Source organism: Lynx rufus, unplaced genomic scaffold (genome assembly GCF_022079265.1).
Source record: "Lynx rufus isolate CCGP_SWC_20201006 ecotype Redwood Valley unplaced genomic scaffold, mLynRuf1.p SCAF_13, whole genome shotgun sequence".
Classification (NCBI taxonomy): domain Eukaryota; kingdom Metazoa; phylum Chordata; class Mammalia; order Carnivora; family Felidae; genus Lynx; species Lynx rufus.
The window spans coordinates 52,489,554-52,504,153 of record NW_025814827.1 but is presented as its reverse complement, the minus strand read 5'-3'; the positions used below and the strand labels follow the sequence as shown (position 1 = coordinate 52,504,153).

Sequence of the window (14,600 nt, the reverse complement as noted above, 5' to 3'; positions counted from 1 at the left end):
ATGCTGATCACTTTGCGGATTTCTAGAGGTCTTTTTTGCTTGGCTCCCTAATCCTGAACTCGTCCTCTACATATTCTGTTTGCTTTTAGCCTCTTCAAACACAGATCTCCATTTCCTAAACTCATAGTGCTGGATTCTTTGTTCCCTCTTCTTAACACCTTAGCAAGAAATTTGTGTCTGGGCCTAAGGAAATTACCTTGTTTGTTTCTATTTTCTGGGGGATCATGGTCCTGTGTTGCATATGTCCAGTGTTTGAAAATCACTTTTTCATATATTTTGTCTAGTTTTTAGTTGTTTACAGTAGGGTAAACAAGAATGGACCTTGTTAACCTGCATGGCTTAGAGCACAAGTACTGATGTTTAGAGAAATTTATAATCCACATTTTATAATATTTTAGTGTTACAAACTAACTATTTCAGGGGGAAAATACATATTTAGGTATAATAAGTTTCTATGAAGTTTAAAAGTGCTTTACCCATACACCCATGCATGCACACACATGCCAAGTTCATATATGTTTATGATGAATATTCTCTATATTACATGTTATCAACAGAATAAAAATTTTTAGGATACCAGGGTAGGAAAACAGTGTTTACAAATTGTTCTTTGTTTTAAACATGCTCTAAAATCTTTTTATGATCATACAAATGACCCAGTATATTTAATTCACTCTGCTAAGGGTGGAATCTTAACTTTATTCCTAAAAAGCATCTATGATGATTCAGGTGCACCTCTAGGATTGGATACCATTGATCCAGTAAAAACATTCCTTTTTATGTTTTTTTTGTGTGTTTTTTTTTTAATGATCAGGCCCAGAGATGTGGTGAGTTTGCCAGGGTCCTAGATAATTAGCTAGTTGTGTGTAGACCTAATCCATTGGCTTTCTGTACTACTGCAGCTGGAAATGTTATAACTTAGGTCTTATTTATGTGAGTTTCTTAACATTTTTAGGACTTACAAGATTTAGTTATAGGTAACTCAGTAAATCAGAATACATATTAAACTAGAGGCAACTAAATATTATGTTCAGCATATTTTAATATATACACACACACATAATATATTTTATGTTTATTTATTTTGAGGGTGGTGGGGGGGGACAAAGAAAGAGAGGGAGAGAGAATCCCAAGCAGGCTCTATGATGTCATCGTGGAGTCCGATGCGGCACTCAAACCCTTGAACCGTGAGATCATGGCGTGCATCTAAACTAACAGTTGGATGTTCAAATGACGGAGTCACCCAGGCACCCCAAATTCAGCATATTTTAATTCTAAATTTGATACATGGACATATTTAAAAAATACTTGCGAATATTTTGAAGAGATACTATTTTGTTTCATTGAATAATTTTACACATTTAGGAAGATGAACCACAGGAAGATGCTAAAGAATTGCAGCAGGGTAAACCGTATCATTGGAGAGACTGGTCAATCATTAGGGGAAGGGACTGCTTATATATATGGAGCGATGCAGCAGCCTTGGAATTATCTAACGGCAGTAATGGATGGTTCAGATTTATCTTGGACGGGAAACTTGCCACCATGTATTCAAGTGGTAGTCCTGAAGGTGGATCGGATAGTTCAGGTAATGTTTGTTTCAATTAAAATGTTTTACAAATTTCTGTAATTTTTTTTTTTTTTTTTTTTACAAATTTCTGTAATTTTGATGATTTGTTTTTCTAATATTTTTGCTAGCATTGTCATAGAAACATGATCATTGATGATCATATGGCCAGTTTCTTTAATATCAACAAAGAAAAACTATTGTACCATGAAAGCATTGAAGAAATGCCTTTTTTTTTTGGTTTGAGACAAGCAGTAGCGTTGCATCTACTTTTAATACCTCTAATCCTTTAGGTGAAGCTACCTCATATCATGTAATGATGAATTGTATATGTGTGTGTGATGCTGTCTTTAGTTGTATCTTTTTCCAAAAGCCTTATACTTCAAAAATTTTTAACTATAGGATTGCTTTTATGCCTGAACCTAAATACATCTAATGACTGAGAATACACTACAGAACAAAACTCTGCTAATGCACTTCTTTACATAAAATTGATATTCTCATTGGTAGTTTCCTTTTTTATAAAAAAAGGATCATTTGAAAAGAATGAGGTTTTAAAATAATTATTTTGTTTTTATAGAAAGCAGAAGTGAATTCTTAGAGAAATTACAAAGAGCTCGAGGCCAAGTAAAGCCATCTACTTCAAGTCAACCTATACTGTCAGCACCAGGACCTACTAAACTCACTGTAGGGAATTGGTCACTAACATGTTTAAAAGAAGGAGAAATTGCTATTCATAACTCAGATGGTCAGCAAGCAACAATATTGAAAGAAGATTTACCTGGTTTTGTATTTGAATCTAATAGAGGAACCAAACATTCATTTACTGCAGAAACTTCTCTGGGTAAGTTACGTAGGAAATATAAAATATTTATAAGAATAAATGAGTGTGTTACATTGCATTAAAATAAATTCTTTGCAATGTCCTTTTTTTTTTCTAAGGTTCAGAATTTGTGACTGGTTGGACTGGCAAAAGAGGCAGAAAACTGAAATCTAAATTAGAAAAAACAAAGCAAAAGGTATACTACTGTGAGATTTTATTTTTCTTTCTTTTGTTTTTTTTATACTGACATGGTAAGGTTTCATTGGTATATTGTAAGCATTTAAAATCCTTGAACCGTATAACATAAGTTACCCTAATCTAACATACTTTCAGTTTTTCTTTTTCTGTGCTTATTGTTTTATTTTCCACAATACATATACATTTGCTTATGATTTTTATACACATGCTAAACACCAAAATTGAAACAGTGAAAATTAGTAAGATAATAAAATTTAAATGATTTGACTAATATCTCACAAAAACTTTGAACTCGTGCTTTTTTTTTTTTTAAGTTTATTTATTATTTCTGAGAGAGAGAGAGAGAGAGCACAAGTGCACAAGCAGGGAAGAGGCAGAGAGGGAGACACAGAATCCAAAGCAGGCTCCAGGCTCTGAGTGGTCAGCACAGAGCTCATATGGGGCTCGAACTCAAACTGCACGATCATGCCCTGAGCTGAAGTCAGATACCTAACTGACTGAGCCAACCATGCTCCCCTGAACTCATGCTTTAATTATTATTGATAGTAATGTTTTTAGTAATACAGTGGAATTGAAAATACATCACTAATATTTTACAATCCTGATAAAATTAGCTTTATGATAAAGCAACTTGAATGCCTGTTTCTAGATTCACATATTTTGATGCCTAGTTTAATGGCCCATCTTATATGAAATCATTCTTTTTTTGTTAATGTTTTTATTTATTTTTGAGAGAGAGGGAGGGGGGGAGTGAGGGAGGGAGAGGGGGAGGGGCAGAGAGAGAGGGAGACACAGAATCTGAAGCAGGCTCCAGGCTCTGAGCTGTCAGCACAGTGCCTGATGTGGGGCTCGAACCCATGGGCTATGAGATCATGACCCAAGCCAAAGTCATATGCTCAACCAACTGAGCCACCCAGGCACCTCTGAAATAATTCTTTCAAAAAGATACAGGAGCAAATGTTTACTGACTCCACTTTCAAAATCACAGTACTAATTTTTAAATTCTATCCATTAAATATGCGTTGTTGTTTGTTTGTTTGTTTGTTTGAGAGAGAAGGACTACAAGCTGAGAAGAGGGGCAGAAGGAGAAAGAGAGAAAGAATCCTAAGCAGGCTTAATGCTTAGTGCAGAGCTTAATGTGAGGCTCGATCCCACAACCCTGGGATCATGATCTGAGCCGAAATCAAGAGTCAGGCGCTCAACCAATTAAGCCACCCAGGCATCCCAGAAATTTTTTCTAATTCAGGGTATCTTAAGGACAGTTGAGGAAGAAATTACTCAATTGAAGATAGCAATTAGATGCTAAAAGGAGTTTCAACTAAATGCAGTCCATTTTCATTATTCATGGTAGTTGTGTTAACTAAAGTTTCTGTGAATACTGAACCATTGCTCTTTGGGGAAATACAGGGTTAGGTTCCTATGAGGTCACATTTTTGTAACTGATGCATACATAACCTTGTTTTTTATGTGTCTTTCTGTTCAAAGACACCGTAAGTGTATTACTTAAAAAAAATTTTTTTTATGTTTATTCATTTTTGAGAGAGAGACAGAGCATGAGTGGAGGAGGGGCAGAGAGAGAGGGAGACACAGAATCCAAAGCAGGCTCCAGGCTCTGAGCTCTCAGCACAGAGCCCGTCATGGGGCCTGAACTCGTGAACTGTGAGATTGTAACTTGAGCCGAAGTCAGGCGCTTAACCGACTGAGCCACCCAGGTGCCCCCGTGTCTTATTGATTTGTTAACACGGAACATGTGTTGAGTAGCACGGTCATGCCTGAATGAAGCTTACCTAACACACATATTTTCTCCATAAGGGACATGTTGTGCCTGGTGCTTAGGAACAGTGGACAGTACTTCAGGCACTATATTTGGTGGCCATTTTAAACAGTGAAGTCAACAAAACCACAAAAATGTGAAAAACATGCCCAAAATAGACTGTGGAAAAGATACTTGTTTATAGTATGAGGGCTTAAGCAAGTATGACATTTGTTTACAGGTAGAGATTACCTTGTTTACCTCACCTAACAACATGCACATGAGGCAGCTCCCGAGTTTTTGCTGCACTGTGTATGCCCACAAGTGACTGTGCACTGCTAGTATTGAATTGGGGATTACAAACACATTTTAGTGAGTAGTTGAATTCACAAAAATAGAATTCTCAAATAATGAGGATCAACAATAATTTTTTTAAAGTTTATTTATTTTGAGAGAGAAACAGAGAGATAGACAACATGAGTTGGGGAGGAGCAGTGAGAGAGAGAAAGAGAAAGAAGCCCAAGCAGGCTCCATGCTGTGAGTGCAGAGCCTAACTTGGGACTTGATCTCGCAAACTGAGATCATGACCTGAGTCAAAATCAAGAGTCTGACACTTATCTGACTGAGCCATGCAGGTGCCCCTCAACTGTAAATTTTTGTAAAGCTACCACTGAGCTGTCTCAGGAATTTCTTGCAATTCCTTATGGGTTACATTATCCAACCAAATCTAGACTCACAGGGTACTGAAATTTCACACTACAGAAGAAAAGTAAATCAAGAACATAGTCTGAGTCCTGTTTTCATTTTCTTGAAAAATAAGTAATTTTGACTCAGTTTCTTGAAATCCGTAGTATTAGTAGTAAATCAAGGAATAGCCTCATTGACCATATGGCTATTCTTTTGGTATGAAAGTACGTATCAACTGATTTTAGGTAAAAATAATTTTAACTATTTTAATTTTCATTTTTATTTGTTAATACTGTTTTATAAAAGAGTAGTTTCTTAAATTTTGTCTACTAGTCAGAACTTATTTTCCTTTTAATTCTGAAAGGCACACCAAAATAGAATGAAAAAGTAATATTCATTTCAGGAGTGAAGTTTTTTCAATCACATTAGAGTTATGCTAGGTTAGTTTGTGATTTTAATGAAATTACATAAGTCCTAAATTTACATTATTTAAGCAATTTTTTTAAGTTTTATTAATTTTTTGAGAGAGAGAGAGCATGCAAGTGGGGGAGGGCAGAGAGCTAGTGGGAAACAGAGAGAATCTGCAGCAGGCTCTGCACTGTCAATGTGGAGCCCAATATGGGGCTTGAATTCACAAACTATGAGATTACGACCTGAGCCAAAGTCAGACACCTAACCGACTGAGACACTGATATTCGCCCCTAAGCAAATATTTTTAAAGGCTCTTCTGTACTGAATTTTATCAGACCCAAGCCTGGGACACAAATGGGTTCTTTCAGATAACATTAACTTAAATGAGAGATAACTAGTGCCCAAACCGATAATAGTCATTCTTCCTTATGATTAAGCATGCAAATAAAAGTGTCATATATATTTTGTGTGAATACTATAAATAGAAAAAAATTAAACCTAAAATACACCACAAAATGTTAAAAGGTTCAACTCTGAGGGAACTCCTGTTTACTAGATGGAAAGCTGCCTGATCCATGAATCATTGAATAAAAACCAGTTAGGTCTTTAAGTTTAAAAAAAAATTAAGGGGGATGAGCTAAATGGATAAGGGGCATTAAGGAATCTATTTCTGAAATCATTGTTTCACTATATGCTAACTAACTTGGATGTAAATTAAAAAAATAAAATCATATAAACAAAAAAATTTAAAAAGGTTTAACGTTGGTTGATTGAATTATAGGCATTTTAGTTTTTTGGGTTTGGTTTTTTTGTGGTTTTTTTTTGCTTATTTATATTTTCTATATGGTTCACCATAATCAGGCTAGTTTTATAAAAAAGAACAAAGTTAATTATTTACAGGTTGTTCACATTGGTTTAAGTGAAATAAGCTCCTCTTTGTTATATGACTATAAAGTTTAACCAAAAATTAAAATTGTGAGTTCTTTTATTTGATATTGCTTAAATCTAGTTATAGTACTTTTACAGCCATTAGAACCTTTGACATATATGAGTAGAAGTAGTAACATTTTTTGGAGGTTGGTAATGGCACAAAAATCTTTTAAAAGTTGCACACATATAGGGAGATTAAAGGGAAACTTTGTTAAAACTGTTAATTGTAACGAAAATTCACATTTGCAATTTTCATTTGGTAGGTACGAACTATGGCTCGAGATTTATATGATGACCACTTCAAAGCTGTTGAAAGCATGCCTCGTGGAGTAGTGGTAACGCTCAGAAACATAGCAACTCAATTAGAGTCATCTTGGGAACTTCACACAAATAGACAAGTATGTTATTTAGCCTCTAGATTTTATGGCACACATTGTTCTTTGTTTAGTTTTTCCCCTTTATCCTTTATATTCTAGGTATTGATTAGGGGTCAGCAAATTGTCACACATGGGCTAAATTTGGCCTGCCACCTGTTTTATATGGCTTTGTGAGCTAAGTATGGTTTCTACATTTTTAAATGGTTGAAAACAAATCATAAGAGTAGTATTTTCTGATACATGTAAATTATATAAAATAATGACTGTATCCAAAAGCAGTTACATTGCTCACAGCCATGCTCACTCTTACATATTGTCTGTGAGTGCTTTGGTGGCTGCAGGGCAGAGTTCAATAGGTGTGGCAGAGGCCAAATAGCCTGTAAAGCCTGAAATATTTATAGTTGACCCTTAAAATGTTTTCTGACTCTCGTACAGATCATTTACATTAATAATTTGAACTTATTCTTGTTTAATATCTGACTTATTTGCTTGGCAGTTAATACTGTGATAAATTAGGTATATTACAACCTGTTTATTTTTTTGATTGTCTTCATTAAATTTTTTTTTCTTTTAGTGTATTGAGAGTGAGAACACTTGGAGAGATTTAATGAAGACAGCTTTAGAAAATCTAATTGTACTTTTGAAGGATGAAAACACAATTTCACCATATGAAATGTGCAGTAGTGGGTTGGTGCAAGCCCTTCTTACTGTTTTAAACAATGTAAGTTTACAAAGTAGCACAGAACAGACTATGTAGTTTAAAAAATTATTTGTAACTGCACTTTTGGCAAAGCAGTGTTTTGCAAGAAATATTTAAAAACCAAGTTAATAAATGTTATTTATAATTTCTCTAGCCTTTCCTTTGTTGTGTCATTAGTTTGAGCCAGTTGAATTCAGTAATTGAATCTTTTTAGATTTTTTTGTTTCCCACTTATAGTTTGTTCTAGGTTTTGTTTAACAAAACATGTACTTTGGCCTAAGTTTTAGCATTATTCACTGCTCTGATTGCTTCTTAAAATGAAGTTACTCTGTAGATCTTCATAAGTACTTACATTATTTGCATAAAATTAGTTTATGAGCCATGACTGTTTAGGAAGTTACTCTGAATATTTGACAAGTATTTGTTATAACCTAATGTGTGTCTACATTTTAGTCTACCTTTAATATCTCTTTATTGTGATAAAAAAATTTTTCTGTAAGAAAACATACCATATATACTTATTATAACAAATTCTGACAAAAGTATAAAAAGTGAAAGTTGCCTTCTATTTCAATTCTATTTTCCACTTTAGTTTTTGCTCTTCTTTTAAAACATTTTTATTTATTTTGAGAGATAGAGAGAATGCGAGAGATGAAGGGAGGGAAAGAGAGACCCCCCCCCCCGCCCCGCCCCAAGCAGGCCCCATGCTCTCAGTGCAGAGCCCAGCACAAGGCTCAATCTCATGAACTGCGAGACCATGGCCTGAGCCGAAATCAGGAGTCAGGTGCTCAATCAGCTGAGCCACCCAGGCACCCCTAGTTTTTGCTCTTAATCACTATATGTGGTATACACTCTTAAAATTCACTTTAACTTCTGTAAGTTATATATACCATTCATTAATTTTATTTATTAAAATTATATTGATTAAATTCACACACCACTTAGTAATATCTGTGAAATAATTGTTTTAATATACCAGTTAGTATTTTCTAATGCTAATTAAAGTATATAATATTGTTAAAATGCAAAATGTTCATTTGTTAGTAATCTGAAATCACCTTGCATACTACACTTTGGGAAAAGCTAATTTAGCAGTGTAATTGCTACCCCATTATATAACATTCAGGGAGGAAGAAAAATCTATTAGCTATGGCCTACTAATCATAAACTAAAAAGAATTTTAATTGAAAGAAAAATGATTTTACCAGATTATATTGATAATTTTGTAATAATACACAGTATTAGTATTCATCTTTGTAGTGTGTGTTTTTGATAAATTTTGGTAGCAGCCTGAAAACATTTTTTTGTGCCTTCTTTTTGTTTGTTTTTTTTTTTTTTTAGAGTGTGGATTTAGATATGAAACAAGATTGTAGTCAACTGGTAGAAAGAATAAACGTTTTTAAAACAGCCTTTAGTGAAAATGAAGATGATGAAAGGTAAATCACCAGTTTCTTTTTATTTGTTGTTTGCAGTGTTTGAAAGTTGGTATGCTTCTTTTTTAAAGTAGAGTCTAATATATAGTGCTTATATACAAAACAGGAACTTTTAAATTTAATAAATAGTGTAGCTTTATATTTTAAGTGTATAATAATAGGAAAGATTTTTAAAGCATTTTTTAATCTTATGGAATAAAAGAAGAATTACATGTCTGCTATGAATGCAGCTGTGACTACCCAGTTTAATAAAATTACATGCCTCCTTGTATGTCTGAAATTAATGTAATGTCATCTACACATCTACTGTGTGTCATCTACACCTAAGTAAAAAGTTAAGAAATTAGATACCTCTTTACTATATAACTGAAAATTTGAACACTGATTAAGTATTTGATATATTAAGTAATAATTGTTCATTCATTTTTAGGTGTGAGAATGAGTTTTGTTTTTTTAAGAATTCTTCCTTTGTAGAGATACATACTCAAAATATTTCTGTATCAAATATGTTCTCTGGCATTTTCTTCAAAATATATTGGATGGAGAGAAATGGGTGGGGAAATTGAAATCAATTTGTTGAAGCTGGGTCTTGGGTTGATGAAGGTTCATTTTACTATTTTATTTACTTTTGAATGTGATTGAATTTTTAAAATAATAAATGAAATTCATTTCATTAATTTTAGGTACTATTTTAAATGAGTCACCTCGTTTTATGGGTGAATAGTAATTTATTGAAGCATTACAGCATTAAACATTTTAGCTCTTTAGAAATTATTGCTAATACTAAAATTTACTTATCTCAATGGAAACATCTTTTCACATAAATTCCTTTAAGTAGTATTACTGAGTTAAAGATTGTAAATGATCTTTAAAGGTCCTTGATACAAATTGTTATTTTTCAGAAGCATTACACCAGTGTTGCCTTGCTAACAAATAATACCATTTTCCAAACTTTGCTGCTTTGTATATTTTTATATGTATCAAATACTAAATAATAAAATTGTTTAAACTTTAAAAAATAAATTGCATGTCTACCTTGAATGCAGTTGATAAGTCTTGTAAATGAAATATTTTATTATTTACTTGTTTATTGATTGTGACAAAGAGAGAGAGAGCATGCACATGCAAGCCAGGGAGGGACAGAGAGAGAGGGAAAGAATCCCAAGCAGGTTCCACACTCAGAGGAGAGCCCAGTGCTGGGGTTGATCTCATGACCCTGAGATCATGACCTGAGCCGAGATCAAGAGTCAGATGCTTGGGGCGCCTGGGTGGCTCGGTCGGTTAAAGCGTCCGACTTCGGCTCAGGTCATGATCTCACGGTCTGTGAGTTCGAGCCCTGCGTCGGGCTCTGTGCTGACAGCTCAGAGCCTGGAGCCTGTTTCAGATTCTGTGTCTCCCTCTCTCTCTGCCCCTCCCCTGTTCACGCTCTGTCTCTCTCTGTCTCAAAAATAAATAAACGTTAAAAAAAAAAAAATTAAAAAAAAAAAAAGAGTCATATGCTTAACCAACTGAACCACCCAAGCGCCCTGAAATATTTTATTCTTAAATGAAGGAAATTGAGTTATGAGAGTATCTTTGCTTGCTTAGATTTAGTCTAATAAAAAATTAAACTTCTCTTTACACTCATAAAGAAACTAGGGGTCTACATGAGGTTGGTTACTGCAGTTTCTCTATGAACTTGGGTATGAAATTATATAAACACTCTCAACAATTTTTTTTCTTCATAGTCGACCAGCAGTTGCATTAATTCGGAAGTTAATAGCTGTACTTGAATCTATTGAACGTCTCCCTCTCCATTTGTATGATACACCTGGATCTACGTATAACCTGCAGGTAACCAGGAAAAGTGCAGGCACTATTATTGCTGAATACATTTAAGGGCAGTCTGTAATGGTTCTGCTTACTCATTAAAGACTAACCCTAAAGCCACTTGATTGGTTTTTTTAATGACTCTTGAATTATTAATATTTCAATTTTTAATTTGATCAAATCACTATGGGTTTTCAGTAAATGTTTATTGTAAATCATACTTGATCAGTGGTAAGTGGAAAAAGACTATCAGTGGAAAAGGCAGGAAATAAATAGGTCCTTTTGTTCTAGAATTAGGAGTTAAGTCCTTTCATTTCTATGTGTATCAGCAGATGAGAAAGTGTGAGAATACTTCAAGGACAGTTTTTTTCCTGCTTTCTTTTTTTTTTTTTTTTTTTTAATGTCATTGGTTAAAGCCAGATGGCCTGCCTTAGCTATTATTGATTCTGTGGGAAATCTGTCAATGGGTTTTCTAAAATGTTTATTATTTTCCTAAATGTTTTTTGGTTGACATTCACATTCATTCATTCCTTTATTCTTTTCTTAGTATCTGGTATGCAGATATGAATAGACAGAAATTACATCTTCTGTAGGTTACTTTAGAATTCCTTAGCTGATCATTTTGGCTCAATCTTGCCTTTATCCAACCTATCCTGCATTGCACTGCATGGAATAGAAAGCTTTCTCTTTCAAATAAAGCCTTTAATAAGTAACTAAGAATCTGTATTTGCCAAGACAGTGTGTTCTAGGGCAAAAATCTTGCCATACCCCCAAGAACCCAGGAATGTTACCAAAGCCACTAGTTTCCCAGACTAGAGAGCTTGTCTAGGGAGTTAAAGTATGTTATAAGCCTGACATGGTGTTAGATTGAATGTGATGTCAAGTTCTACTTTGTGTTTAATTTTAGGTAAAATAGTAAAGAAGGGTAAGGGCCTTTGTGTCACATTGTTTTTATTTACTTTATTATTTAAAAAAATTTTTAAGTAATATCTATACCCAACATGGAGCTTGAACTTAAAAGCCCAAGACCAAGAGTTGGATGCTGTACCGACTCAGCTAGCCAGATGCCACAGTGCATCCTTTGAAGGCTTTACCCTTGATAAGTAAACGAGGCAGATAAGTCTCAGTGGCTGGAAATTCTCCTTATACAGTCCTAGGAGCACCAACATCTTTTATTATGCACTTCTTATTTTAGGAGACTGTGCAAAGTAAAAAGACAGGAAAGCTAGTAATATGCTGTATGTTAATTTTGCAGTCTAAATTGCTACCCACATGTCCATATAAGTATTTGATTATGCGTCTGTAGGAACTAGTTAAGGTTTAAACAGCAATGAAACTACCTAAATTGCTAGTTTTCTACTTGCTTACCAAAATGTATTGGATTGATAGCTATTATGTGTTTTTAAAAGTTGATTAGCCATAGGGATGCCTGGCTGGCTCAGTTGGTAGAGCGTGCAACTCATCATCTTGGGGTCATGAGTTCAAGCCCCACATTGGGCATAAAGCCTACCTTAAAAAAAAAAAGAAAGTTTATTAGAATATATCAAATAATCTATGACTATCTTTAAAGAAATAAATTAGCTAAATGGCCACTTTTTTTTTTTAACTTAACTGGAAAATTGCAACTTGTAAGAAATGCATTACTTAAGTTATTTTATGATTTCTTTAAACCATGTATATTTGAAGTTGTTTAGAAATTATCTACGTATGTAGTTAATTTTGTTTCTTTCTTGAAAGCCAGTGTCACTTATTCAGTGATTCTTTAAAAAAAATTAATAGAAAACAGACATTTATCCTTTTATGGTTGTACTTTTATAATTCTCAATTACTATTGAGAACATGTCTCACTTTTATAATTCTAAGAGAAAAACAGTGTATTTTCTGAAGCATTTTGATAATTTTTGCACAGATACTTACAAGAAGGTTAAGATTTCGGTTGGAACGTGCACCTGGTGAAACTGCATTGATAGACAGGACTGGCAGGATGTTGAAGATGGAACCCTTAGCTACAGTTGAATCTCTGGAACAGTATCTCTTAAAAATGGTGAGTTTTTGGCAAGGCCATGGTGAAATAGGCATTCTCTGCTGTGGTTTAATCTTTTAGAAAAGTAGTTAGGGAAATATGTATGTAGATTTATGGTAATACAAGGTTTGACCTAGTAATTCTATTTTTTGGAGTCTGTTCTTTGTGTATGTGTGTGGGTGGGTGGGGGGAGAGAGAGAGACAGAGACAGAGAGAATGAGAGAGAATCTTAAGGGGCTCACTGTCACAACTCTGGGATCTTCACTGAAGTGAAATCAGTTGTTGGATGCTCACCCAAATGAGCTACTGGGCACCCCTGGACTCTATTCTAAGAAAATAATCTTTGTATACTACAAATGGTTTCTTCGTAAAGATGTGTATTGGAGTCATTTTAGTGTCATTTGTCACTAAAATAGTGAACAAAACCTTGATGCTAGTCAAAAAGGAGTATCAGGTTTATAATTATTTCCATTTATTTGAATATTATGTAGCTATATAAAATGTATAAATATAAAAACTGCTAAAAAATGTTATGGTACAGTATGATCAGATGTTTTTTACTCTATCAGTTGAAATAATGGACCAAAGAAGTAGTGTATCATATGAATAGTGTGGGGTACTTTGGTTGTAGAAATTTGTATCTTTCTGGTTTTTTTCCCCCATATATTCTTTAATGAGTATTTGTTATAATAAAATAAATCACATTGAAGGAACAGGAAAAAGTGGGCAGTGCATTTGAAAATACCCCTATTAAGGTGAGTGTCTCCTGTATTTTCTTTGGTGTAGGTAGCAAAGCAGTGGTATGATTTTGACCGATCTTCATTTGTTTTTGTTCGAAAATTAAGAGAAGGCCAAAATTTTATATTTCGGCACCAGCATGATTTTGATGAAAATGGAATCATTTACTGGATTGGGACAAATGCCAAGTAAGTCATGCTATTTAATGTAGAGTGAAAACATTCACCTGGTAAAAAATTCTTGGTAGTAGAGTAAAATTATTAACTACTCTGAGTGTCTTTCAGTTTAAGGATTTTTTGTCTTAGAGATTAAATTTAAGACTATCTCAGTTATGTTTTATGAAGAAAAAAATCTAAATTGTCAATTGTAGGATTTTTAAAAATTAATACAGTTTTATGTGGAAAACCAATATGAAAAAAATACAGTTATTTTAGTAGTGTTAACTGCTTAATTTTTTTTATTTTATTTAGAACTGCATATGAATGGGTGAATCCAGCTGCTTATGGACTTGTAGTAGTAACATCATCAGAAGGAAGAAATCTACCTTATGGCCGCTTAGAAGACATACTAAGTCGTGATAATTCAGCTTTAAATTGCCACAGCAATGATGATAAGAATGCCTGGTTTGCCATAGATCTGGGTCTCTGGGTGATACCATCAGCATATACACTTCGTCATGCTCGTGGTTATGGAAGGTCTGCACTGAGAAATTGGGTTTTCCAGGTATCCAAAGATGGACAGAACTGGACTTCTTTGTATACCCATGTTGATGACTGCAGTCTCAATGAACCAGGGTTAGTTGAGGAGTCTTTGCAAATTGAAAAACTCAGTAAAGAGCTTTGTTTATTTTTATAATTGTATACCCTTAGAGCTCTCTTCTTTATGGAATATTGAAGCAAGATTTTTTTAAAAACATCACTTGATACTATAATTTAAATATTAAAACTTTGAAATAATAATTTTGCCAGAACTTTAGCAGCTTTAGATTAAATACAAGTAGAACATTGAGCCTATTTATTTAAAAAGGAATTGAAATATATGTGTATATATAGCACACTAATAAAAACAAAAAAATGGAATTAGTTTTTTACTAAACTCTTCATATGTGTACATGATATATGTGTATGTTTTCCAAATTAACAGTAGCTATT

The 14,600-nt window shown here is 33.8% G+C and overlaps 1 protein-coding gene across 4 annotated transcripts in view; it reads left to right on the top strand.

Annotated features, from left to right (window-relative positions):
* The window catches only part of HECTD1 (HECT domain E3 ubiquitin protein ligase 1), a 92,740-nt gene that overhangs the window by 44,441 nt on the left and 33,699 nt on the right, over nucleotides 1-14,600 (top strand). For all 4 annotated transcript variants that reach the window (XM_047075568.1, XM_047075567.1, XM_047075565.1 and 1 more), the window contains exons 13-22: nucleotides 1,366-1,588; nucleotides 2,148-2,411; nucleotides 2,510-2,586; nucleotides 6,633-6,767; nucleotides 7,321-7,467; nucleotides 8,788-8,882; nucleotides 10,607-10,712; nucleotides 12,598-12,732; nucleotides 13,498-13,637; nucleotides 13,920-14,243. In XM_047075568.1, coding sequence (XP_046931524.1) covers nucleotides 1,366-1,588; nucleotides 2,148-2,411; nucleotides 2,510-2,586; nucleotides 6,633-6,767; nucleotides 7,321-7,467; nucleotides 8,788-8,882; nucleotides 10,607-10,712; nucleotides 12,598-12,732; nucleotides 13,498-13,637; nucleotides 13,920-14,243 — 1,646 coding nt within the window. The remainder of the gene's footprint in view (nucleotides 1-1,365; nucleotides 1,589-2,147; nucleotides 2,412-2,509; nucleotides 2,587-6,632; nucleotides 6,768-7,320; nucleotides 7,468-8,787; nucleotides 8,883-10,606; nucleotides 10,713-12,597; nucleotides 12,733-13,497; nucleotides 13,638-13,919; nucleotides 14,244-14,600) is intronic.